Source organism: Ovis aries, chromosome 16 (assembly GCF_016772045.2).
Source record: "Ovis aries strain OAR_USU_Benz2616 breed Rambouillet chromosome 16, ARS-UI_Ramb_v3.0, whole genome shotgun sequence".
Taxonomy (NCBI): domain Eukaryota; kingdom Metazoa; phylum Chordata; class Mammalia; order Artiodactyla; family Bovidae; genus Ovis; species Ovis aries.
In genome coordinates, this window is record NC_056069.1 from 38249538 (window position 1) to 38276690 (window position 27153).

Genomic DNA, 27153 nt, shown 5'->3' on the forward strand with positions numbered 1-27153 from the left:
GCCTGCCAATACAAGAGATGCAAGAGACTTGAGTTCAATCCCTAGGTCAGGAAGATCTCCTGGAGTAGGAAATGGCTACCCACTCCAGTATTCTTGCCTGGAAAAATCCATGGACAGAGGAGCCTGGTGGGCTACAGTTCGTGGGGTTGCAAAGAGTCAAGACACAACTGAGCATGCCTGCCCTCTGCTCTCATGGAGAAAGAGAATGTGTGTTTATGTGTGTGTGGTGGGGGTTTTTACAGGGAAACAATAAAGAACATACGTTGTATCAGGTAGATAAGTGCTTTGAAGTAAAACATAGAGGAAATGAAGATAGAGAATGACAAATGGGTTTCTATTTTAGATACCTAAGAATGAAATTAAAAGACGCTTACTCCTTGGAAGAAAAGTTATGGCCAACCTAGATAGCATGTTGAAAAGCAGAGATATTACTTTGCCAACAAAGGTCCGTCTAGTCAAGGCTATAGTTTTTCCAGTGGTCATGTATGGATGTAAGAGTTGGACTGTGAAGAAAGCTGAGCGCCGAAGAATTGATGCTTTTGAACTGTGGTGTTGGAGAAGACTCTTGAGAGTCTCTTGGACTGCAAGGAGATCCAACCAGTCCATTCTGAAGGAGATCAGCCCTGGGATTTATTTGGAAGGAATGATGCTAAAGCGGAAACTCCAGTATTTTGGTCACCTCATGCGAAGAGTTGACTCATTGGAAAAGACTCTGATGCTGGGAGGGATCGGGGGCAGGAGGAGAAGGGGACGACCGAGGATGAGATGGCTGGATGGCATCACTGACTCAATAGAAATGAGTCTGACTGAACTCCAGAAGTTGGTGATGGACAGGGAGGCCTGGCATGCTGTGATTCATGGGGTCACGAAGAATCGGATGCAACTGAGCGACTGAACTGAACTGAAGAATGAAAATACTGGTTGAAATCCACAGAAGGATGGAAGGAAACTACTTCAGTAATATAAAGAAATAATGAAGTAAATAGTTTATTAAATGTGATTTTCATTTGTGATATTCCATAAAAGGGTATTTCTTATATAAATTTAAATTTAACCTGTAAAGTACTCAGACTTTCTTTATTCTTTTAATAACTAGCTTTGGTTGGGAATGTTTGTTAATTTGACATATTTTATTGATTCTACCTTGTTTTATTTTGGTGGGTTGTATCATATGGTGGGTTGATTCTATATGTTAAGATATTAATTTTTCCTTGGGATATTGTAGTTAGTCCATAGACACCCAGAAATGCCTGACATTGATTTTATAGAGGTGGAAAGCACATATGTTGTCTTCAGTTAGTAAAGGTAAATTATTTTATAAGAGTAGAGAGATATCAAATAAACCATTTTCTGGTGTCTGTATCATCAACATTTATAATTAAAATATTTTCAAATATATAACTTTATTCACTAATCATAGATAAATTTTTCTGCCTATAAAATAGGTGAAGTAACTTTAAAGACAATAAGATTGATATAGATAGATGGAAAAGATAAGTGTATTTTGTGGCACAGGAGATGAATAAGAATTTCAAGTCCTGAAATTTAGACAAGATTCATATGAAAGAAAAATACTGCTTCAAACAAAGGAAATGTTACTTTCAAATGGTTTCTCTCTTTCTGTTTCTCCCTCCCTCTTTTTTAGAAAATCTGAAGTAATGATCATGGATGACTTAGAAACCTTTATTTTACAGAATATCTAATTTTGTAGGATCAGTCAATAGTGTATTTATATAAAATGTTAGGATTTATAATATTAAGGAACAACTCCAAGTGACACTATATCTAAACTTCATATCTAGTATTCTTACTTGGTAATATTTTTGGAACTAGTGTTATTTTTGCTAAAATAGTTTTTTTCCTAAAGATATAATTTATGCAAAATTTTCAACATATACTTTAAAAAACAGAAGTACTTGAGAATAGGGTTTATCCTTTTTATCTTACTCAGAGTCAGGTGTAAAGCCTGACAGTTTTCTAAAGAATTTGTTAGTACATGAATAAAAAATAATTGGGAAATTTCCAAGTGGTCATTTTATATGTTAACACTGCCTTATTTTTTTTCTTCTTGGCTTATAGAAATGATCCAGGCCTATATATGAATTACTTTGTTGAATCAAAGGAAACATTGAATAATGAGTGGTGCAGCTTTGGGACTCGAGATTGTTTTTGTCTTTTTCCTGGCGTTATTCCTACTTCATCGATATGGAGACTTTAAGAAGCAGCATAGACTTGTCATTGTTGGAACACTGCTAGCTTGGTATCTCTGCTTTCTGATTGTGTTTATACTCCCTCTGGATGTTAGTACGGTAAGAGGTGAAACTAATTTTCACAATTTAAAAGGCAGTTGTAATCAGACAGCATGTTTGAGATATGTTTTTAAGATAACTCAGTTATATAAAAGTTAAACTTATATTTTAAGCAAGTGTCAATCATATGAATTTGATCACTAAAAAGCATAGCCAGGAAGGTAATTTTGGGTAAAGAGCTTGATACAGTCCAATATCCCTTAAGTACTTCTTAACTTTTTGGTTTTCATTTTTAAACCATGCCTTTATTGCTTTAGACAATATACAACCGGTGCAAACATGCTGCTGCAAACTCAAGCCCTCCTGAGGGTAGCAACATGACAGGATTGTATGCAACTGCTACCCCAGTCCCAAGGTACTTTCTTCCTTTTTTAAAAAAAATGTTTTAAGGGGCAATTTGTTTAAAAATTGTCAGTTTTAGCATCTGGATTTTATATTTATAACTTTATCCTCATTCTCTACTCACCTCCCTTCTTCATCCTTCGCTAATAGACTTTTCATTACCTGTATCCTATTTAAATTTTAATCTTGAATACATTTTAAATATTTACTGGCATTTAAGACCTCTCAGCAGATGCTAATAGAAACTTGGAGAAGACCTGATTTTTTTAGTTCTTTACTAAGATTAGATTTCCAAAAGCTGTTTTTCCAATCCAGTAAAAAAAAATGGGGTGTGCATTTTCTTGTTTTGCTAATTTACAAGGTTGTAATGAAGGAAGAGGAGGTTATTCCATACATAGGATATTCCTTTGATATATGTGCATCCTTTAAAAACATGGTTTTAGACTGAGAATAAAGTTCAAATTATCAAAAGGTTATATTGAATTCATATCAAACTTCCCAGTAAAAAACTAATAAGTATTGGCTATAGGAAATAGCAACCCACTCCAGTATCCTTGCCTGGAAAATCTCATGGACAGAGGAACCTGGTGGATTGCAGTCCATGGGGTCACAAAGAGTCATGCATGACTGAGCGATGAACACACGTAGTTTTTGCTAGTGCTTTAAGTAATATTATATACTTCTTCATGCAGCTTTTACAGAGAAGGCAATGGCACCCCACTCCAGTACTCTTGCCTGGAAAATCCCATGGACGGAGGAGACTGGTGGGCTGCAGTCCATGGGATCGCTGAGTCGGACACGACCTAGCGACTTCACTCTCTTGCATTGGAGAAGGAAATGGCAACCCACTCCAGTGTTCTTGCCTGGAGAATCCCAGGGACGGGGGAGCCTGGTGGGCTGCCGTCTATGGGGTTGCACAGAGTCGGACACGACTGAAGTGACTTAGCAGCATGAAGCTTTTATTTATTTATTTTAAAATCAAAGCTAGAAAGGGTGAATTTTAAATGTAGTAGTTATTCCCTTTTGAAGCACCACTGTGGAGTGTTGGAAGCCCTTGGACTGAAGAATAGCTTTACAATTTAGGAATGCTGACTATTACTGAAAGAATCTATGGTCAGATAAACATGTTTTCAGAAAATTCAAACAGAATTATGTATAGATGCTAGCATCTGTCTCCATAGGACGTATGCTATAGTGACTGGTAAGTTAGGGTTCCAGTTTCTAGGACTTAATCACCTGATAACCTTTTTTTCTTGCCACCGTAACCAATCCAATGAAGTGAGTGTATATTTTAAAGGTAATCATCTCAAGAGTTTGATTTCATAATGCATTTACTTTTAAAGCTGTCACTTCATTAGTCTATTAGTACATTATGTCCTCTTTTTATTAAAAGACTTAAAAAAATTAAAAATTTAAATGCATTCCTCCTTAAAAGAGTTTTGTTCCCTTTGTGTGTTTTTTGACAGTTTTGAATTTTAATTTTCTATAAAATTTTACAAGATAGAATCCATAATTTAAAGCTGAATGTAAGTTTTGAATTTTAATTTTCTATAAAATTTTACAAAATAGAATCCATAATTTAAAGCTGAATGTAAACTTTGCCAACACAAATTAATTGTGCAGTTCATTTAAGTAGCATTTGATTAATTGGTTTTAAATTGTTATTAGCCAACATCCGTGTTTCAAGCCATGGAGTTACATTCCTGATGGAATCATGCCAATTTTCTGGAGGGTAGTATATTGGACTTCACAATTTTTAACATGGTAAGTGGTGGTAAAGGATAAAATTTTCAATATTTTGGCTAAATTTTAAAAAGGGATTATTTTTTCAGTGAACTTTCATATTTTAGAACTTATTTATGTATATTTTCCCTTAAATCTATATGCTTTCTCCCCTCATTCAGGTCTGTCTTATCTTAAAAGGAATGAAAAGAAATAAATAAACAAGAAATAGAAAACAGAGACAAAAACTTCTCCTTGTCACCATTTCTTCTTCGTTACTGCCTTCTTTCTGGACTTTCTTCAATTCAGTTTTCTTCAAGCCCCATTATTATGTGAAACTGGTCTCTTGCTAAGGTCATCATTAACCCCTGGTTTTCTGTATGCTTAGTGCAAACTTCTGGATTTCCTTTAAATGCTCCATTTCTGTGGCCCATTTTCTAAATGTTGGTGTTCCCAAGGGTTCCATCTTTGGTCATCTTGTTATCTGACTCTCCCTGAATAACTGTAATTTATAGCCATGGTTTCATTAACCTGTGATGCATTCCAAATCTTTTTTTTTTTTCTACCCTATATCTTTGTCTTTCTGCTGTGCTCCAGACTCATTCATACTTTTTCCACTGCCTGTTGAGCATTTTATAATAAATATAATACAAGTAAACTGGAGGTGGAGAACATGGCAAGAGAAAAATCACACAGCAGAGTATAGCATGCCTGTAGCATACACATTGAACTCGGCTAGTTCTTCAACATTGCCAAACTTTGACCCTTTGAGTTTCTCATCTGTTTGCTCTTCATTCTTCACAGCAAATCTTTCCAGTTATTGCAAATCTCAGCAGTGATTGTGACTCTCTCTTACATCCTAGAAACAGCCACTTTCTCTCCTTGCAGATGACTTTACTTTCTGCCATCCAGTGAAAAACGAATCGTCAGATGGCACCTCTTTTCAGCTTCTCACCAGCAAACCTATCTACCTATCCTTTCTTTCCTTCCCTCTAAGAATATAAGAGTCATTCTTAAAGTTAATCCCTCTTCCTGAAATAATGGACCTATCTCCTTCAGCTCTTGTTAGAAAATTCAAGTCAGAGCCCTTTCCAACTTTCTGTCTTCCCCTCAATGATCTACTCATCACTGCTGTAATTTTTTTAGAGAGACTTTTTTAAAAGTATAAATTAGTACAGAAAATCCCACAGACTGTATTTAGTTTGACTTTTCTTCAAAGTGAATATACCCATATAATGAGCACTCAGATTGTGATATAGAACATTAATAATATCCCCAGAAGCTTCCCACATACCTCTCTCCCAGTCATTACGCTCCCCAAAGGTAACACATGATTCTGACTTCTGTTACCATAGATTAGTTTTGCCTGCTTTTTCAGCTTTATGGACTTACACAGTATGTACCTTTTTGCTTCTCTTTTTGCTCATATAATTTGGAAGATTCTTCTGTGTTGTATGTCTCAGTATTCTTTTTTTTTTTTTTTAATTTCTGTAAAGGTTTCTACTTATTGAATATACCATAGTTTATCCTACATAGCCAAACTTCTAGAATTGTCTGCATTTTGTGTCTCCATTTGCTCACTGCTTATTCTTTCCACAACCCACTGAACCCTGTTTCCTGTTCTCCCTTCTCCACTTACACATACAGGCTCTTAATTTATTTACCTGTTGGCAGCCTTTGATTTTACTGTTTCCTGTCTCCACTTTCAAACACTTTCTTCTCCGTGTACTTCTTTGTTGTCTTCCATAATTCTTGACTGTTCCCTCAGTCTCCTTTGTTGGCTTTTCCTTCTGTTTGTCTGCCTTTCATTTAAAAGTTGATATTTTTGAGGCATCAGTCTCAGATCTTTCCTTCTCATTCATTCTATGTATATAAACCCTTCCAGATCTCATCTACTGATGTTATTTCAGTACCATTGATATGATGATGACTCCAAATCTGTCTGTATTTCTGTTCTTTCTCTTGAATTCTGAAGCTGGATGGCCAGCTACTTCCTGTGCAGCTCCTTTAGGATGTATCCAGGACACTTTCCCCTGACATTTGGGCTTCCCTGTGGCTCAGTCAGTTGGTAAATAGTCCACCTGTGATGCAGGAGACCCGGATTCAATCCCTGGGTCGGGAAGATCCTCTGAAGAAGAAAATGGCAACCCACTCCATTATCTTTGCCTGGGAAAGCCTGTGGACAGAGGAGCCTGGCAGGCTACAGTCCATGGGGTTCCCAGAGTCAAAGGACTGAGGGACTAGACCTGCCTATACTTCAAAATCAGTATACTGACAGCCACCCTTCTCTCCTGCTTAGCACACCACCACCCCTTACCCATTCTAAATAGTTACAGTTTTGTTCCATTTAAGCCCATTCTCCATGTTGAACCCGTATCAGTCCATAGAAAACAAAAGTTTGGTCGTGTCTCCCTTCAGTTAAAGAAAATGATTCCTTACTATTCTTTGGATGTAATCTAAATTAATTCAAAAAAGTTTTAAAGGCCTTTTTCAGATTCCTTGTAAGTCAGACAGTACTGTTGCACTCTCTGTTGATAGTTGTTTTTGCTCCCAGGAATATGCTTTTTTCTCCCCAGAATTTAATGTTAGAAAATATTCAGCCCTCTCTTATAGTTTGGTTCAGTGTTATTACTCAAAATCATATTGATTCATGAGAAGAACCACACATTAAAATTGAGATTTAGATGTTTCCAGTGTTTTGAAATTATACAGACATGTCAAGTGTTTTCTAATCATATTTTTTCTAATCATCCAGGATTCTGTTACCTTTCATGCAGTCATATGCAAGATCAGGAGGGTTTTCCATCACTGGGAAGATCAAAACTGCACTAATTGAGAATGCAATCTATTATGGCACCTATTTGCTGATTTTTGGAGCATTTTTAATTTATGTAGCTGTCAACCCACACTTGCACCTAGAATGGTAAGATAAACCATGTTCTTAACATTGTTTCTGTGTACATTTGCATTTTTTAAAATGAAATTTTATTTCATATACAAGTAAACATTTCATTGGGAAACCTACCATGACGTGTTTTATGGGTTCCCCCGAAAGAATATCATAATACCCCATATTACTGAGAAGGAAAATATAGAATAACTTCTTTGAATATACATATTAGACAAAGAACTGATGTTTTATCAAAGAGCTATGTTAAAAGTATTAACTCTCATGATTTTTTCATAGACTTTAAAATCTTGCGTATGACTAAATACCTGGATTTATTTTTCATTGTAAGTTGTGAATATTTTCTTTTGTTCTGATTATAATATGAGGGCCTATTTCTCTTTAACTTTAGATTTGTCATTCAAATAAAGTTGAAATCTGTGTTATACTTGTAATGTATTATGATACATGTGAAGAGTCATATCTGAAAAGCTTAGGAATAGAGTAGTAGTGATTATCCTTACTGTTGGATGCTTGAGATGTGTGTGTGTCTGCTTCAAAACAAAATTTTTCCAGGCTTAAAATTCTTTTCAGTCTTCTCTTGGTTAATATTAAATAAGAAAGTGCCTAATGAAAAATGTATTTTCTTCAGGATAATTTTTGCCATAAATTTTCCTAAGATTCTAATTTTAACTCTAATAGAAGCAGTGTTTGCTGTGTCTATTTCTGCAGTCACACTCTAACTTTTCATTACAACACAGATTATCTACTGTTACTAAAAGAGGAGCTGAGATTTGAAGGTTGAAACTTTTCATATAACATTGGATCTATATTGTAGGGCAGTTGTTTTCTGAAAAACCCTTTAACACTAGTTAGTTTCATTTTATGTTTTTGTTAGAAAAATGTATCACAGCTATCTGCTTATGTTTTCTCTTTCTAAGGAACCAGCTTCAGACAATTGGGATAGCAGCTGCAAATACATGGGGTCTGTTTCTTCTTGTGTTGTTGTTGGGGTATGGCTTGGTAGAAATTCCTCGGTCATACTGGAATGGCGCAAAAAGAGGTTATCTACTCATGAAAACTTATTTTAAGGCAGCCAAATTGATGACAGAGAAAGCAGATGCAGAAGAGACTTTAGAAGATGTTATGGAGGTAAGCAAGTTTAAATGCTGGAGTCAACAGTCATCAAGTTTTAAGTATCACTTTTTGTATACACTGTTGGTTTTGTTGTTGTTGGTGGTGTTAACAGCATACTGGTGGACTTTAGACTGAAAAATTGATGAGCTGTAATTCTAAAGAATTTCTCACCCATTCAGATGACTCATTGGCAGTTCAACTTCGTAAGATATCATCTCCATCTTCTAATTGACAAAGATGTAGGGTGAATGTATTTAACAGTGCAGGCTTATGCTTGTTATCCTGGGGTAACTTTTAATAGTTAAAAGTTGAGACTCAAAAAGTGGTCAGAGTTAGATGATAAGTTATGTAGTTACTATGATTATAGTAGAAATGAAAATTGCTATTAAAGGTCGGGCTTCTTCCTGAATGTTTGACCCAAAGTAATCCCACCAAGTCTGGAAACCTCTTTAGAGAACAATATTCATGGGAATTTGTATGCCTCAGTTTTGTTTCCTGTCTATAATCTTAATAAGGTACTTCATTTTGCTCACTTGTAATATGCATATAATTTGAACAAATCTCATAAAGTTGTTGAAAGTATACATTTCAATAATATACACGCAAAATACAACAAAGTACAAAATTTTGCTGTTTAGTTGATTTTAAAAAAGAATGTAGTCACCTCAGATTTTGCTCTTCTGTGAAAATATGCTATTCTAATAATGTTATCTTCAGCTTAAAACCTTATACTAAAGGCTTTCATTCATGTTAGAGTAGTCTCCAAGATACTGTAATGTGGCCAATCAAAAAATGATTTGACCCATGTCAAAATCTCAAGCCTTATCTCAAGCCCCTAAAGTCTTCTAACACTGGTCAACTTTGGTTCCTCAAACTTGCTAATAGTGATGATATAGCAAACATGTAGGCAAACAAATATGTAGACTTATAGACGTATTTGCCTATGCCTTTCTGAGCACTTTATGTATATTAATACATTCAATTCTCAAAACAGCCTTATAAGGGAGGTTTTTTATCCTTATTTCTATAAAGGAAAGTGAGACACAGAGAGGGTAAGTTTCCCATGTTCACACAGTTACCGAGTGATGGAGTCAGGCAGGCTGACTCTGGTTCGTGCTTTTATAGGGACAGGCCCTTTTCTGTAAAGGGCCAGATAGTAACTGTTGTAGGCTTTCTGTGCCATATGCTCTCTGCTGAAACTGCTTCACTGGCTGCTTTAGCATGAAAGCAGCCATACCCAATATGAATGAGCAGTGGATGTGTTCAGATAAGAACAGATGGTGGGCTGGATTGGATCTGTTTTGCCGACCCCTACTCTTAAACATTATGTTCATTGCTTTCTTTGTTCTGTTTTTGAGTGCGGTGTTCCCAGATTCTTGGAACCCTCTTTTCTCCATTCACTTTCGCTAATTCCTACTTCATTTTCAGTTCTCAATACAAGTGAGAATTCTTCAGGGAAGCCTTCTCTGGTAGTTTCCTGGGGCTGCCATAACAAAGTACATGAACTGGGTGGTTTATAATAGCCAGGACATGGAAACAACCTAGATGTCCATCAGCAGATGAATGGATAAGAAAGCTGTGGTACATATACACAATGGAGTATTACTCAGCCGTTAAAAAGAATTCATTTGAATCAGTTCTGATGAGATGGATGAAACTGGAGCCGATTATACAGAGTGAAGTAAGCCAGAAAGAAAAACACCAATACAGTATACTAATACATATATATGGAATTTAGGAAGATGGCAATGACGACCCTGTATGCAAGACAGGGAAAGAGACACAGATGTGTATAACGGACTTTTGGACTCAGAGGGAGAGGGAGAGGGTGGGATGATTTGGGAGAATGACATTCTAACATGTATACTATCATGTGAATTGAATCGCCAGTCTATGTCTGACGCAGGATGCAGCATGCTTGGGGCTGGTGCATGGGGATGACCCAGAAAGATGTTATGGGGAGGGGAGGTGGGAGGGGGGTTCATGTTTGGGAATGAATGTAAAAATTAAAAATTTTAAAATTTAAAAATTAAAAAAAAAAATTCACTTTTATTGCAAAAAAAAAAAAACTGGGTGGTTTAAACAACAGAAATTTTTTGTCTCAGAGGTCTGGGGGCTCAAGTCTAAGATCAAGGTGTCAGCATGGTTGGTTCCTTTAGAGGGCTATAGGGAAATTTGTACCACATCTCCTGTCTTCTGACAGTTAACTGACTATCTTTGATGTTCCTTAGCTTGTAGATCTCTGTCTTCATATTCACATGATATTCTCCCTGTGTGCCTGTGTGTCCAAATTTCCTCTGTTTATAAGGACACCAGTAAGATTAGGAGCCCAGCCCATTCCAGTAAGCCTTTTCTTAATTTAACCAGTTAAAGCTGTGAAAGCCCTATTCCCAGATAAGATTTCATTATGAAGTACTGGGTGTTGAGACAACATATGATTTTTGGGGGAACAGAGTTCCAACCCATAACACCTCCCTTGGTTCTCTAAATTCTTAGATACTCAGCAACCATTTTTAAGTGAACAAAAGAATGAATACTGATGAATACTGATTCTTTGATTGTGGTTGAAAATTTTTATGTTGACTTTTCAGCATTTATTTATAAAATGTTAAGAACTGTAGCATTCCTTAGGCATATTATGGATATTATTATATTTTTCAAAAGAAATTATATTTGGTAATTTTTATACTTGATATATTTGAAAAATTTTAACTGAAGATTTGAATTTTTTACAAAATTTGAAAATTTATATTTGATAATAAAATAATTGAAAGATCATTTGCTAGCATTCCCCTCAAAAGTTGATATTAAAATTCAGTTCTTTCATATTTAAGGAATATAGATTTCATGAGTTTATTCAAAATTCCTTCACCAAGTGTAAATTAAATGCAGTTTATTATTCTAGATCTGTGAACTGGGTGGTTTAAACAACAGAAATTTGGGGAGGAACCTTCAGTATCTTAATATAGATTTTGTTACTGTTGTTGTTTTTATGTAGAAGTCCTGTACTTAAAAATAGGCTGTGGTAAATTAAGGATTGGAATTGATGCCTTCTTTGCTATTTTAGTATAGGTCTGAGGTGTGAGGGATTTAAAACATTTTAGATAAGAGAAAATTTTCCATGTGAATAAGAAAGCACTTTTTTTATTGAATATATCTGATATAAGTTCAGTTCAGTTCAGTCGCTCAGTCGTTATGCCCAGCTCTTTGCGACCCCACGAACTGCAGCACGCCAGGCCTCCCTGTCCATCACTATCTCCCGGAGTTCACCCAAACCCATGTCCATTGAGTTGGTGATGCCATCCAACCATCTCATCCTCTGTCGTCCCCTTCTCCTCCTGCCCTCAATCTTTCCCAGCATCAGGGTCTTTTCAAATGAGTCAGTTCTTCGCATCAGGTGGCCAAAGGATTGGAGTTTCAGCTTTAGCATCAGTCCTTCCAATAAATATTCAGGACTGATTTCCTTTAGGATGGACTGATTGGGTCTCCTTGCAGTCCAAGGGACTCTCAAGAATCTTTTCCAACAGCACAGTTCAAAAGCATCAATTCTTCGGCGCTCAGCTTTCTTTATAGTCCAACTCTCACATCCATACATGACTACTGGAAAAACCATAGCCTTGACTAGATGCATCTTTGTTGACCATTGTCTCTGCTTTTCAACATGCTGTCTAGGTTGGTCATAACTTTTCATTCAAGGAGTAAGTGTCTTTTCATTTCATGGCTGCAATCACCATCTGCAGTGATTTTGGAGCCCAGCCACTGTTTCCACTGTTTCCCCATCTATTTCCCATGAAGTGATGGGACCAGATGCCATGATCTTAGTTTTGTGAATGTTGAGCTTTAAGCCAACTTTTTCACTCTCCTCTTTCACCTTCATCAAGAGGCTCTTTAAATTTAAGGTGTACAAAGTGTTAATTTGATCCATTTTTATATCGTAAGAGACACTCTTTTCTTAATGGTTGTTTTGCAAATAGCAGGAAATTCCCCAAAATAAAAGAACTCTGTACCTTTTACCCCCTCCCCCAATTTATCAGATATGGATTTCTTTGTCTATGTATTTTAAGGAAATTTTGGGTCCTTCCTGTTTTCTGAATGTCTGAAAATTTATAAACTTGTGGAGAAAATTTTTTTTTATCATTTAATAAATACCTAATATCTTCCTGCCATCTGAAGTGCTATGTGGAACTTGCCATTAGGATACTAACTGTCTAGAATACAAAATTGTACAGTTCCTCACAGTTTATGGCAAATGCAGTGTAAATGATGCATGCTCTAGTGTTGAGAAGTTTCGCTTCAGAGTAGCGATCAGTGGAGATGAAATGGAGGAAGTGAAATATGACCTGGGCCTTGAAGGAAGTGTAGAATTTTCATAGGTGACAGCATTCTGCTCAGATATCAGGAGATTTTTAAACCAAACTAATTAAGCATAAGATAAAATACAAAGTTTGTAAAGTTTGAAAGATATACAGCCAAGGAGGGCCTTGAAAGTCATACTGAAGTCCAGACTATATTTTGAAAGCAGTGAGGAATCACTGACACCTTGTATATGGTTTAGGATAACCAATCAGATGGAGTTGTGCAGAATAAAGTATGGAATGAGACTACTGATAACTTAGTTTGAGAGAAAACTTAAAATACACTGGTTTTGAATGCATCTTTTAACAGATCACAGTCACCTTTTTAGGGGGTAATTATTAATTATATTTTTCAGCTATCCATAAAATCTCCCAAATATGTTTTATAAAAACCAGTTTAGTGTTTTATGATATGTTTTCCATGGAGTGAATTATGTATATCTTGTGTGTCCATTTCTTTTCTTTGAACCATTAAAACTTACAAGCTATGTCAAATCATTGAAAAGAAATGTTTGCTAGAGGTCACCTCTACCTGCTGTCATTTTTTGAGGCAGACGATTTTGGAGAGGGAAAAACAGCTACTTATTTTCACTGAAAATTGCCTTTTAGTCTGATTTGATGTATTTTGTCTGGTGAAGAGTTGACTATAATGACACAGAAATGACAGAGTTCAAATTATGTTGAGTTAACTATAATGATACAATAATGACAGAATTCAAACTGTTATTTTATATGAAGAAAAGAAGCTACTATTTTAAATACTTTCTGCATTTTATAAAAATTATGAACTTTGAAGGAATTTAAACTCATAAGTTATAGCCAATATCAATATTTTATACTTACACAACTTTTGTATAATAAGCTATTATTATAGCTAAAGAATTTAGAGGAAAATACTTTCATTAATGAAATAAAAACAGACTATAGTTTATATTCAAAGTTATGGTAACAAGTCAACAGAACTTTAAGGTAGCTTAGAATGGAAAATTGTAATGATTACTTCAAGCACCTTTTAAAAAGCCAAATCTTTTCATTCTGTTTTTAGGCCTGTTCATTGACCTCAAAATGAACTGCTGCTAAGGCCTTCTGGAGTACTTTGCTCTTACTTTTCTTTTTTTTTTAAATTTTTATTTATTTTTATTACATCTTAATGATCTCAAGTTTTCCAAGCCATGAATATGGGATATGTTTCCATTTACTTAGCTCTTCTTTATTTTTTATTTATTTATTTTTTACATTAATAATTATTTTATTATTTTTTTTCCTTTGCCATTGCTTTAAAATCTTTAATTCTTACATGCATTCCCAAACATGAACCCCCCTCCCACCTCCCTCCCCATAACATCTTTCTGGGTCATCCCCATGCACCAGCCCCAAGCATGCTGCATCCTGCGTCAGACATAGACTGGCGATTCAATTCACATGATAGTATACATGTTAGAATGTCATTCTCCCAAATCATCCCACCCTCTCCCTCTCCCTCTGAGTCCAAAAGTCCGTTATACACATCTGTGTCTCTTTCCCTGTCTTGCATACAGGGTCGTCATTGCCATCTTCCTAAATTCCATATATATGTGTTAGTATACTGTATTGGTGTTTTTCTTTCTGGCTTACTTCACTCTGTATAATCGGCTCCAGTTTCATCCATCTCATCAGAACTGATTCAAATGAATTCTTTTTAACGGCTGAGTAATACTCCATGGTGTATATGTACCACAGCTTTCTTATCCATTCATCTGCCTGATCAAGCAGTACTCAGACCATTACTCTCCTTACCCGTTAGTCACTGGATTTCTTTCACTTTCTTGAAACTCCTTGTTCTCTTCTGCTTGGAGACTTTCGTACATGCTGTCCCTCTGTCTGGAATATTCTTACTCTTTCCTTTGGTTGGTTGACTCCAATCCTCAGTTTAGCTTTTTATCTCAGTTTAAATAATCAGTTCATCAGAAAATTTTCCATGTTAGATTATAGAGCAGTTTTCACACCATTTCTGTTTGAATCATACCTGTTTTCTTCACTCAGCTAAGCTCTTTGACAGGAGCAATGTCTGTTGGTACAGATTATTCATGGGTCTGCGTATTTTAAATTTTGGTGGATATTGCTAAGTTATTTTCCAAATAGGTTATTTGACATTTTATTGTATATAGGAGGCCTTTCCCCTTACAGTCTTACCTCATTACAAAATAGCAATTTTTTATAATTTTACAAGAAAACTGTCCTTATTTTTAAAACTTGTTTTTTTTTTTTAGTGAGATTGAATATTTTTTTCAGTTATTTATTGGCCAGTGGCATTTCTTCTATAGCTTCCCATTTTTCTGTTGATTTTTTAAAACGCTTCATATATTAAGGATAATATTTTTTTCCATATATATTTTATTTTTTCACAGCTTTGTCTATACACCCTATGGTTTCTCTGCCTCCAGTTTTACATCCCTTAAGGCCGTTCTCTGCCCTATAATCAGAATGTTCTTTTTAATATCCTGGTTGGTTCACTCTTGCCTCCCAGCCTTTGAACATACTGTTTCTTCTTCCTAGAAAAGTGGTTCCAACTTTTCAAAAATTTCCTGTAGTATTATAGGATATTGTGATTCTTTGAGAACTAGTGCTTCTAAAGATTCCCTTGCCTAATGCCTTCATGCCTTTCTTACTCTTTAAATTGTTTATTTAATTATCTCATCACCACACTGTAATCTTAGTGAAAGACTTACAATACCATGTCTTCCCACTCCACCCTCCAGTATGGACTGTGGTGACCTTTCACCTAGGACAGTGCTGACATATAATGTACTCTTAATCTTAAAAATGTGAAATGAATCATTAGTTGTGACTGCTGAAAGTACTCTGTTGTTGGGAAGGAGCAGGTGCTTTGTGATATTTTTAGCCTGTTCTGCTTCTGGTTTCTTTGCTGCATTTTGGATAATGAGATAATTGAGCTTGAGGAGCAAGATGGAAGAACAAAGTGTTGTTCTTTTAGAATTGCAAAGTTGGACAGATGGTTCATGAGTTTTTCTAATGCATATTCATCTTTGTATACCAAATGATAAGGCAGTAAACTTAGAAATATATAGAAAATGTGAGGGTGTAGATAAATTTGTTCTATAATTTTATATTTTTATTTTTGTTATTAAGAACTTTTATTCAGAGATGGAACTCTTGAGTTTTATATGCTGAGTTATTTAGGTTGTTACTAAACTTGTGAGAATATATATAATACCTAGAGCATCCTGATTTGAAACACCTAATCTATAGAAATGGAAATATTTTTATTCCTCTTACTGTTCTTATAGGAAGTTCGTAAAGTGAATGAGAGCATCAAGTATAACCACCCACTGAGAAAATGTGTTGACACAATACTTAAAAAGGTAATTAAATAATATTTTCATCTACTTTCTTTTGAAATATAAATCTACATAATTAATATTATAATGAAAGCATCAGAAAATTATACAAACAGTGTATGATTGATGTCTTCCAGCCTTTTCCATTTTTATGTTAACAGTAAATTAATAGTAACTTGTACATAAAGTTTGTTCGTTATTATATGTTTAACATTATTTATTGGCAGTTTTTCCATTGAAATGTGGCTATAGAGATTATGTTAAATAATGTAAAATTATTGCTGTGACACAGTGATGGAGATGGATGTTTATAGGTTGTAAAAATGTCATTAAATGTAGTCACTAAAAGCATATCTCCTGTAAGAAACTAAACTGTTTTCAGTAATCACTTTTAAGCAGCTTTGTACATGTTATTTTATAAGCATTTTTCATAAAATAAATGATATTGTAAGATATTTCATATAGATATTTAAAAAGAAACTATACAGTTAAGATTTTGATGCCTTAGTATTGAATTGGAGGTATTCATATACTTCCAAAAATGATTATTCCATAAATGAGCTTCCCAGTTACCTTCTCAGCAACCATAGAACCACTGAACTATTCCTCTTCCTATGTTTATTTTTAAAGACTTACATGTAAGTCTTTTTTAAATTCAAGTAGCATTGATTTATGACATATCTTAAGTTTTATGTGTGCATTATATTTCTATTTCTATATACCCTATACCATCTTCATCACCAAAATTTATTTTCCATCAGTTACCCATACAGTAGAACCCCTTTACCCATTTTACCCTATCCTTATTACTACTTTTTTCTCTGTATCAGTGTTTGTTTTGGTTTATTCATTTATTTTGTTTTGTTTGTTTGTTAGTTTTTTATACTCCACATATGAGTTAAATCATATAGTGTTTTTCTTTATCTGACTTATTTCACTTAGTGTAATACCCTCCAGGTCTATCTGTGTTGCAAATGGCAAGATTTTGCCCTTTTTGATGGCTGAGTAGTATTCCACTGTGTGTGTGCATGCGTGTGTGTGTGTGCATGTGTGTGTGTGTATGTACACGTATACTGCATCTTCTTTATTCATTCATTGATGGGCACTTAGGTTGTTTCTTGGCTATTGTAAATAATGCTGCAGTGATCCTAGGGGTACAGATATCTTTTAGGATTACTATTTTCTTATTCTTTAGATAAAATCCCAGAGGTGAGATAGTTAGATCATATGGTAGTTCTATTCTTAATTTTTTGAGGACTCACCATACTATCTTCCATAGTGGCCTGCATCAATTTACATTCTCACCAATCATGTGTGAGGATTCCATTTTCTCCACACCTTCACCAACACTTATTATTTCTTATCATTTTGATAATAGCTGATTGACGATTTGCATTTCTCTAAAAATTAGTGATGTTGAACATCTTTTCAAGTACTTGTTGGCCACCTGTATGTCTTCCTTGGGAAATATTATCCATTTAGCTTCTCTGCCCATTTTTCAATCAGATTATTCATTGTTGAATTGTATGAGTCCTTTATATATTTTGTATGCTGCTGCTGCTGCTGCTAAGTTGCCTCAGTCGTGTCTGACTCTGTGCAACCCCATAAATGGCAGCCCACTAGGTTCCTCTGTCTCTGGGATTCTCCAGGCAAGAATACTGGTGTGGGTTGCCATTTCCTTCTCCAATGCATGAGAGCAAAAAGTGAAAGTGAAATCGCTCAGTCATGCCCAACTCTTAGTGACCCCACGAACTGCAGCCTACCAGGCTCCTCCATCCATGGGATTTTCCAGGCAAGAGTACTGGAGTGGGGTGCCATTGCCTTCTCCATATATATTCATCTCTTATTGGATATATCGTTTGAAATTCTTCTCTCATTTGGTAGGTTGTCTTTTCACTTTATTGATGGTTTCCCTTGCTATATAAAAGCTTTTTCAGTTCAGTTCAGTTCAGTTCAGTCGCTCAGTCGTGTTCGACTCTTTGCGACCCCATGAATCACAGCACGCCAGGCCTCCCTGTCCATCACCATCTCCCGGAGTTCACTCAGACTCAGTTCCATCGAGTCCGTGATGCCATCCAGCCATCTCATCCTCTGTCGGCCCCTTCTCCTCCTGCCCCCAATCCCTCCCAGCATCAGAGTCTTCTCCAATGAGTCAACTCTTCACATGAGGTGTCCAAAGTACCGGAGTTTCAGCTTTAGCATCATTCCTTCCAAAGAAATCCCAGGGTTGATCTCCTTCAGAATGGACTGGTTGGATCTCCTTGCAGTCCAAGGGACTCTCAAGAGTCTTCTCCAACACCACAATTGATTCAAAAGCATCAATTCTTCGGCCCTCAGCCTTCTTCATAGTCCAACTCTTACATCCATACATGACCACAGGAAAAAGCATCACATTTGTTTATTTTTGCTTTTGCTTCCGTTGCCTGAGGAGACAGATCTAGAAAGATATTTGCTAAGAGTGATATCAGAGAGCATCCTGCCTATATTCTGGGATTTTATGATTTCAGGTCTTACATTCAAGTTTTTAATCGATTTGGGGTTGAGTTTTATATATGGTATGCAATTGTGGTCTAGTTTCATTTTTTTTTTTTTCCACATGTGGCTATTCAGTTCTTTTCCTATGTTTTAAATCTGTCATACTAATCATTAGCTTGTGTTTCTTTTGACTGAGATGACAGTCATAAGAATCAATTCTCTAATCATTTCTCTTATATTTGCTATCTTTTGAGACCTATTTATGGAGGTTAACTAACTTGCCCAAGTTCATAGGGGTATTAAATGACTAATAGGGTAGGTGATTCCACCTCTGGAAGATATTTGCAGCAAAATTAGATATGCTTAAGAATGAAAGATTCTTAACAAAAATAAAATTTTTAATCTATTTTCAAATAAAATTTCTAAAAATCTACTTGTTCCTTTTAGTGCCCTATAGAGTATCAGGAAAAAATGGGCAGGAACATGGATGATTATGAAGATTTTGATGAAAAGCATAATACCTACCCAAGTGAAAAAAGTCTGGTAAAACTACATAAACAGGTAACTTTATATAGCCTCTTTACCTTCTGATGATTTTAGTTAGATTTACTGCCCACAAAAAAGGAGTTTTGAGTGAATGTATATCAGAAACTTCCTTTGATCTTGTCCTTATCATTATTCTTGGAAGTGTTTTAACTTCCTGTTTCTTGACAGGAGTACTGTTGGTATTTGGGGAGGAGAATTCACTGAGCAAACTGTTACATGTATTACAGAATATTAACATCCTCAGCCCCACCCAGTAAATGCCATTAGCACTTCCCTATTGTTGTGACAACCAAAACATGGTCCTTAGTGGGGAGCTGAATCACTGTTGTTTCAGAACACTGACAGGTATACCCCCTGTTGTCTTTTTTAGGTGATTTATTCAGTTCAGAGACATCGGCGAACTCAAGTGCAATGGCAGATTCTTTTGGAACAAGCATTTTATCTAGAAGATGTAGCAAAAAATGAAACAAGTGCTACTTGTCAGTTTGTTCATACCTTTCAATCGCCAGAGCCAGAAAATAGATTTATTCAGTATTTTTATAATCCTACAGTTGGTATGTAATTTTTGATATACATTTCAAAGCTTGATGCTGATAATTCTCCTGGTGGAAAGTGTATATTTTCACCAATGCAGAGTTGAATTATAATTGTGTTTTTTGACTTATACCAATTTGAGTTTGATGTTTCCTCATGATCAGATGCAGGTTCTGCATTTTTGGCAGGAATACCTCAGCAGTGATGTTGTGTTCTTCTCAGAGCAGGAGGCCCATAATATCAGTTTGTTCTGTTACTGGTGATCATTTGTTTAGGATGCTGTCTGCTTGTTTCCACCAGTATGTTTCTTTGCAATTATGTATCTTGTGTGGGGGAATTTTGAAACACTGTAAATACACTGTTGCTTCTTTATGGTTTTCTTAATCATTTTTTTCTTTTTATCTTATAGAGTGGTACTGGGAATGCCTTTTGCGACCCTGGTTTTATCGGATACTTGCTGTGGTGTTGTCCATATTCTCCGTGATAGTTGTGTGGTCAGAGTGCACATTCTTTAGCACTAGACCTGTCTTATCCCTCTTTGCAGTCTTCATACAGCTGGCTGAAAAAACATACAATTATATTTATATCGAGGTCAGTTTATATGTGTCATAAATAAATGCCAGTTGTGGTTTAACTTTAATCCTTAACTGTTGTACCTGTTCTCCACATATTTCTTCTAGTATTAATGAAAACAGTGAAGTTCCCCACAGTGTTGTTATTCAGATTTCCAAAAATGAACTTCATTATTTTACCCAGACTATAAAAACTAAGAATTGTATTTGAAGAGAGATGAAAAGATGCAAAATAGTGTACAATATTTTTATGAGAATATTTTGATCCACTTTATGCCAGTGAAGGAGATCAGCCCTGGGATTTCTTTGGAAGGAATGATGCTAAAGCTGAAACTCCAGTACTTTGGCCACCTCATGCGAAGGGTTGACTCATTGGAAAAGACTCTGATGCTGGGAGGGATTGGGGGCAGGAGGAGAAGGGGACGACAGAGGATGAGATGGCTGGATGGCATCACTGACTCAATGGACGTTGAGTCTGAGTGAACTCCAGGAGATGGTGATGGACAGGGAGGCCTGGAGTGCTGCGATTCATGGGGTCGCAAAGAGTCGGACATGACTGAGTGACTGAACTGAACTGAGCTGATGCCAGTGAAGCTAGATGAATTATAGTCTTCATGTGAAGAGTTGCCAAGGGAATGAGAGAACAGGCTCACTTCAGGAGGTAGATTTGAAACTTATGGATAGGATGTGGGACTGATTAAGATCTAGATTTTTTTCTCATAATTTCATTTTCTTAGGTGGTTAAAAAGCTGCTATTGCTGTGTTTAAATTTTAGAATGTCAATAAACGTTAGTTGGAATGAAAAGATAATGCTTATAGTAGTATATAAAGTACTGATGTCTATTAGTCTGAAACTGGGTTTTTGTTTTGTTTTTTCAGATTGCTTGCTTTCTTTCCATCTTCTTCCTCAGTATCTGTGTTTATTCTACTGTGTTCAGGATTCGTGTATTTAACTATTACTACCTGGCTTCACATCACCAGACTGATGCGTATAGCCTTCTCTTCAGTGGCATGTAAGTAGACTGTGTTTAGAAACAAGGAAAATGCTTCCATTACATGAATGTCTCTTTTATTTTTTGTTGTTTATGGCTCTTTTACTAACACCTATATTTCTATGAGCTAGTTGCTTAGGTTTAAGTATTAGTTAGATGCTTGTTGAATGCTAACTAAATCCTGCTTGAAGTTTAGGGTTAAAATAGGTATGCTAGATTAGGAACGAAAAGAAGGGCATACTGAGTCTGGATTTACCAATTAGAAGTCAGTAAATAGGTTAGTAATAATAGAAACATTTGATATTTTAGAGACTTAAGTCTAGAAAGTGTTCTGAGAATCAGAAAAATTCAGTGGTCTCACACTGAACTGTAGAGGACTAAGAAGACCAAAAGAATGATTTTTGGTAAGAGATTTAGCAGAATTTTAGAGAGATGGCTCCAGCTTGGGCTAAATTGCACAATCTATTGTTTGTCCATATTATTAAACTAGTTATATTAGGTTTTTAGGACTAGACTTTGGGAACTTCAAGAGGAATCAATATCTGAAGCATCTCTAAGACTGTTTTTTTAACCCATTTTCCCCAAATAATTATAGATTCAAAGGAAGTTGCAAATACAGTACAGAATCTTGGTAACCTTCACCCAGCCTCCCCCAGTGGAGACATTTTATATTGCTGTTGTACAATATCAAAAGCAAAAAATTTACACAGACACATTACTGTTAACTAGACCACAACAGACTTTATTAGGTCTCACTATTTTTTATACTTTATTCATTTGTGTGTGTGTGTGTGTGTGTGTGTGTGTGTGTGTGTGTATGTGTAGATTCCTTTAACCACCAACATAATCGAGATACAGAACTATTCTGTCACCACAAAATAACTCCTCATCACTTCTTTATATTCATACCCTCTCTTCATTTTCATCTCTTCCTGTTCTCCAGCTCCTTGTTTTGTCAGGTTCTCTTTTTATCTGATTGCAACTCTCCAGAAAGTAGGCATAGAAGGAACATACCTCAACATAATAAAGGCCATATATGACAAACCTACAGCAAACATTATCCTTAGTGGTAAACAACTGAAAGCATTTCCTCTAAACTCAGAAACAAGACAAGGGTGCCCACTTTTACCACTGTTACTCAACATAGTTTTGGAAGTCCTTGCCATCACAATCAGAGAAGAAGAAGAGGAAATAAAAGGAATCCAGATTGGAAAAGAAGTAAAACTTTCACTGTTTGCAAATGACATGATTCTCTACATAGAACACCCTAAAGATGCCACCAGAAAATTACTAGAGCTAATCAATGAATATAGTAAAATTGTAGGATATAAAATTAATACACAGAAATCCCTTAGATTCCTATATACTAACAATGAAAAATTAGAAAAAGGAATTAAGGAAACAATCCCATTCAGCACTGCAATAAAAAGAATAAAATACTTAGGAATAAATTTACCTAAAGAGACAAAAGACTTGTATGCAGAAAACTATAAGACACTGATGAAGGACATCAAAGATGGCATGAACAAGTGAAGAGATGTTGGCACAAAAACAGAAATATAGACCAAAGGAACAAGATAAAAAGTCCAGAGATAATTCTACACACCTGTGAGCACCTTATCTTTGACATAGGAAGCAAAAATACACAATGGAGAAAAGACAGTCTGTTCAACAAGTGGTGCTGGGAAAACTGGTCAGCTGCCTGTATAAGAATGAAATTAGAACATCTTCTAACATACACAAAAATAAACTCAAAATGGATTAAAGACCTAAATGTTAAACCAAAAACTGTAAAACTTTTAGAGGAAAATAGAGCACTCTGACATAAACCACAGCAAGAGCCTCTATATTCTCCTAGAATAATGGAAATAAAAATAAATAAGACCTAATTAAACTTAAAAACTTTTGCACAATGAAGGAAGCTATAAGCTATAAGCAACACTCAGAATGAGAAAAATTAATAGCAAACAAAACAACTGACAAAAAATTAATCTCCTAAGTATATAAGCAGCTCAATACCAGAAAAACAAACAGCCTAGTATAAAAGTGGGCAGAAGACCTAAACAGACATTTCTCCAAAGATGACATACAGATGGCTAATAAGCACATGATAAAATGCTCAACGAAGCTCAAAATTATTAGAGAAATGCAAATAAAAACTACAATGAGGTATCATCTGGCTCCAGTCAGAATGGCTATCATCAAAAAGTCTACAAACAATAAATGTTGGAGAGGGTATGGAGAAAAGGGAACACTCTTACACTGTTGGTGGGAATGCAAATTGATATAGCCACTATGGAGAACAGTATGGTGTGCTGCTGTACTTAGTTGCTCAGTCTTGTCCAACTCTTTGCGACCCCGTGAACTATAGCCCACCAGGCTCCTCTGCCCATGGAATTTCCAGACAAGAATACTGGAATGGGTTGCCATGCCCTCCTCCAGGGATCTTCCTAACCCAGGGATTGAACTCAAGTCTTCCACATTGCAGGCAGATTCTTTACTGTCTGAGCCACCAGGGAAGCCCAAGAATACTGGAGTGGGTCGCCTATTCCTTCTCCAGGGTATTTTCCTGCCCCAGGAATTAAACCAGAGTCTCCTGCATTGCAGGAGGATTCTTTACCAGCTGAGCTACTAGGGAAGCCTGGAAAACAGTATAGAAATTCCTTTAAAATCTAGGAATGAAGCTACCATACAACCCAGCAAGTCTACTACTGGGCATATACTCTCAGAAAACCAGAATTGAAAAAGACACATGTACCCCAATGTTCATTGCAGCACTATTTACAATACCTAAGACAAGGAAGCAACCTAGATGGCCACTGACAGATGAATGGATAAGGAAGTTGTGGTATATATACACAATGGAATATTACTCAGCTATGGAAAGAAATGCATCTGAGTCAGTTCTAATGAGGTGGATGAACCTAGAGCCTATTGTCCAGAGTGAAATAAGTCAGAAAAAGATAGACAAATATATATTAAAACATATACATGGAATCTAGAAAGATAGTACTGACAATCCTGTTTGCAGGGCAGCAAAGGAGACAGACATTTTGGACACAGTGGAGGAAGGAGAGTGTGGGATGATATGAGAGAAAAGCACTGAAACATATGCATTATCAAATGTAAAATGATAGCCAGTGAGAAGTTGCTGCATAACACAGCCCAGCCCAGTGCTCTGTGACAACCTGGATGGGTGGGATGGGGAGGGGTGTGGGAAGGGGGTTCAAGAGGGAAGGGACATGTATGCCTAATACTGATTCATGCTGATACATGACAAAAGCTGTCACAATATTGTAAAGTAATTATCCTCTAATTTAAAAAATAAAATATAATAAAGAAAAAACTGAGCTCCAACAATTATTTATATCTGTAGTTGTCAGAGTTGACATAATGTGATGCAACTGCAGATCTTTTATATACTGAGTACAATTCACCTTGAGGACTGAGCTAAATGGCACAGAAGAGGCACATACAAAACTGCTCTACAAACTGTTGTGATAAAGCAGTGGCAAACCTCACCAAAGGAGGCATCCTGAGGCTGGAGTTTTGTTTTGTAGGTGTTGATGTTTTTCAGGAGACTGTGGTATTAATAGGACTTTCAGAATGTCTTCCAAGTAAGGGCAGTTCATATTAAGAATTCAAAATACAAATAGATGAGAATAGTACGATGATCTGAAACATTCTCAGTGTATTTCAAGATAACATAAAATATGTGTTGCTGCTTTATTCTTATGTGTTTGTTTATGCTTTATTGCAGGTTATTTTGCCGTTTGACTCCTCCTTTATGTCTTAATTTCTTGGGTTTGACCCACATGGATTCATCCATCTCTCACCAAAATACACAGCCAACTGCTTATACATCTGTAAGTATGGTAAAAAAAAAAAGTTCTTTAGATTCATTATCTATATGGGATGCTGTTGTTGTGAAATTTCTTTTTACTGCTGGCAAACAGTTCTATTGCATTATTAGAATCTTTTTAAAAATTACTTGAACTTCCTTTTATACATTGTATATGTAGTTACTAATGACTGGGTAAAGGTGATATTGCTTTCGTTTTATTATAAACAAAATTTTTTTGGTCCAGCTAAGCATATTCACATACCTGACCTATAATAATATTAACCTTTATGTTTATGGTCTTAATGTAATTGATGATTTTCAGTAATATTTTTATAATATTAATTTCTTAGGAGAAAATAAGCCATATCAAGATATAATAGACACATAACGTATTATTTTAAGGTGTACAACATAATTAGTATATGTATATATTGTGAAATAGTTGTCACAGTAAGTTTAGTTAACATTCATCACCTCACAGTCACAATTTTTTTCCTCTTGTGATGAGGACTTAAAAATCGTCTATTTAATGCTTCATTTCTACTTTTTTGAAAACTCCGAATTTATTGATATAGCTGGTTATGGATAAATTTTCTAATGATGAAAAAGAAATATATAGAACTGTACCTATTTAACTAATTTTTTTTCTTGCTCCTCAGATTATGGGTTCCATGAAAGTTTTATCCTTTATTGCAGATGGGTTCTATATATATTATCCTATGTTGGTGGTAATTCTCTGCATTGCTACGTATTTTAGGTAGGAAACTTAACATTACTTGTATTTTCTTATATACGTATCCTGATCTGGATATCTTTCTCCTTAAAACTCTTAAATATTCACTGATTGGGTTTTAGTTGTTTTATTGTGGCTTTGGGAATGCTGGGGATAGTTTAAAGAGATTGTTTCAGTGCTGGGTCAGGGTCTCCCTCCAAAGATATTATCAAGAAAAGAGAGTTATTCTAAGTATTTGGTCTACAAAGTGATAGGATTAAAAACAGAATGTTAACTCTGAGTCCTGGCCTTTGGTCGTGGCAGCCAGTATATCTTATAAAACACTTGCTTGCCTAGCTTCTATTTGGTAACGTGTATTAGTCTTAGGGCTTTCCGCATAATAATTTTTGGGTTTCTGGATGTTTCCGACCATAATCAGCACAAAAAATCAATTAAGAAGCAGTTGTAATCAGACAGTACATGGAAAGTACATGGGCTACTCTTTTTATCAGATCAGAAAAATTGGTAGAAGCTTGGCAGAGATCAGACTCAAGAGGAGTTAAGACAGGTGTCCTTGGCTTCTAGCAGCTTGTCTTCCCTACTTCCGCGTTAAGTGCCTTCATCTCGTACTCTGCCTACCTACCTTCTTCACTGCTTCAGTGCTGCATGACACACCAAAAATGCCACTTAAAAAAATTTTATTGATAATAAGTTTCATCCAACCACTTTTCACTTAAATCTTTCAGTATAATTAGTTATTACAAATAGTTTCAGTTCAGTTCAGTTCAGTCACTCAGTCGTGTCCGACTCTTTGCGACCCCATGAATCACAGCATGCCAGGCCTCCCTGTCCATCACCAACTCTCAGAGTTCATTCAAACTCAAGTCCATCGAGTCAGTGATGCCATCCAGCCATCCCATCCTCTGTCGTCCCCTTCTCCTCCTGCCCCCAATCCCTCCCAGCATCAGAGTCTTTTCCAATGAGTCAACCCTTCGCATGAGGTGGCCAAAGTACTGGAGTTTCAGCTTTAGCATCATTCCTTCCAAAGAAATCCCAGGGTTGATCTTCTTTAGAATGGACTGGTCAGATCTGCTTGCAGTCCAAGGGACTCTCAAGAGTCTTCTCCAACACCATAGTTGAAAAGCATCAATTCTTCGGTGCTCAGCCTTCTTCACAGTCCAACTCTCACATCCATACATGACCACAGGAAAAACCATAGCCTTGACTAGATGGACCTTAGTTGGCAAAGTAATGTGTCTCTGCTTTTGAATATGCTATCTAGGTTGGTCATAACTTTTCTTCCAAGGAGTAAGCGTCTTTTAATTTCATGGCTGCAATCACCATCTGCAGTGATTTTGGAGCCCCCCCCAAAAAAAGTCTGACACTGT

The 27153-nt window shown here is 35.9% G+C and overlaps 1 protein-coding gene across 8 annotated transcripts in view; it reads left to right on the forward strand.

Annotated features, from left to right (window-relative positions):
• Positions 1 to 27153, forward strand: part of LMBRD2 (LMBR1 domain containing 2) — a 55544-nt gene that overhangs the window by 12921 nt on the left and 15470 nt on the right. For 6 of the 8 annotated variants that reach the window (XM_012097057.3, XM_015101322.3, XM_042233860.1 and 3 more), the window contains exons 2-13: positions 2080 to 2309; positions 2567 to 2664; positions 4320 to 4415; positions 7129 to 7296; positions 8202 to 8412; positions 16040 to 16114; positions 19013 to 19126; positions 19482 to 19665; positions 20055 to 20236; positions 21097 to 21230; positions 24970 to 25075; positions 25713 to 25810. In XM_012097057.3, coding sequence (XP_011952447.2) covers positions 2136 to 2309; positions 2567 to 2664; positions 4320 to 4415; positions 7129 to 7296; positions 8202 to 8412; positions 16040 to 16114; positions 19013 to 19126; positions 19482 to 19665; positions 20055 to 20236; positions 21097 to 21230; positions 24970 to 25075; positions 25713 to 25810 — 1640 coding nt within the window. In that variant the 5' untranslated portion in view covers positions 2080 to 2135. Of the gene's footprint in view, positions 1 to 244; positions 979 to 2079; positions 2310 to 2566; positions 2665 to 4319; positions 4416 to 7128; positions 7297 to 8201; positions 8413 to 16039; positions 16115 to 19012; positions 19127 to 19481; positions 19666 to 20054; positions 20237 to 21096; positions 21231 to 24969; positions 25076 to 25712; positions 25811 to 27153 lie in introns of those variants that run through there. The other 2 variants (XM_042233861.2, XM_060400499.1) reach the window with 2 other exon arrangements.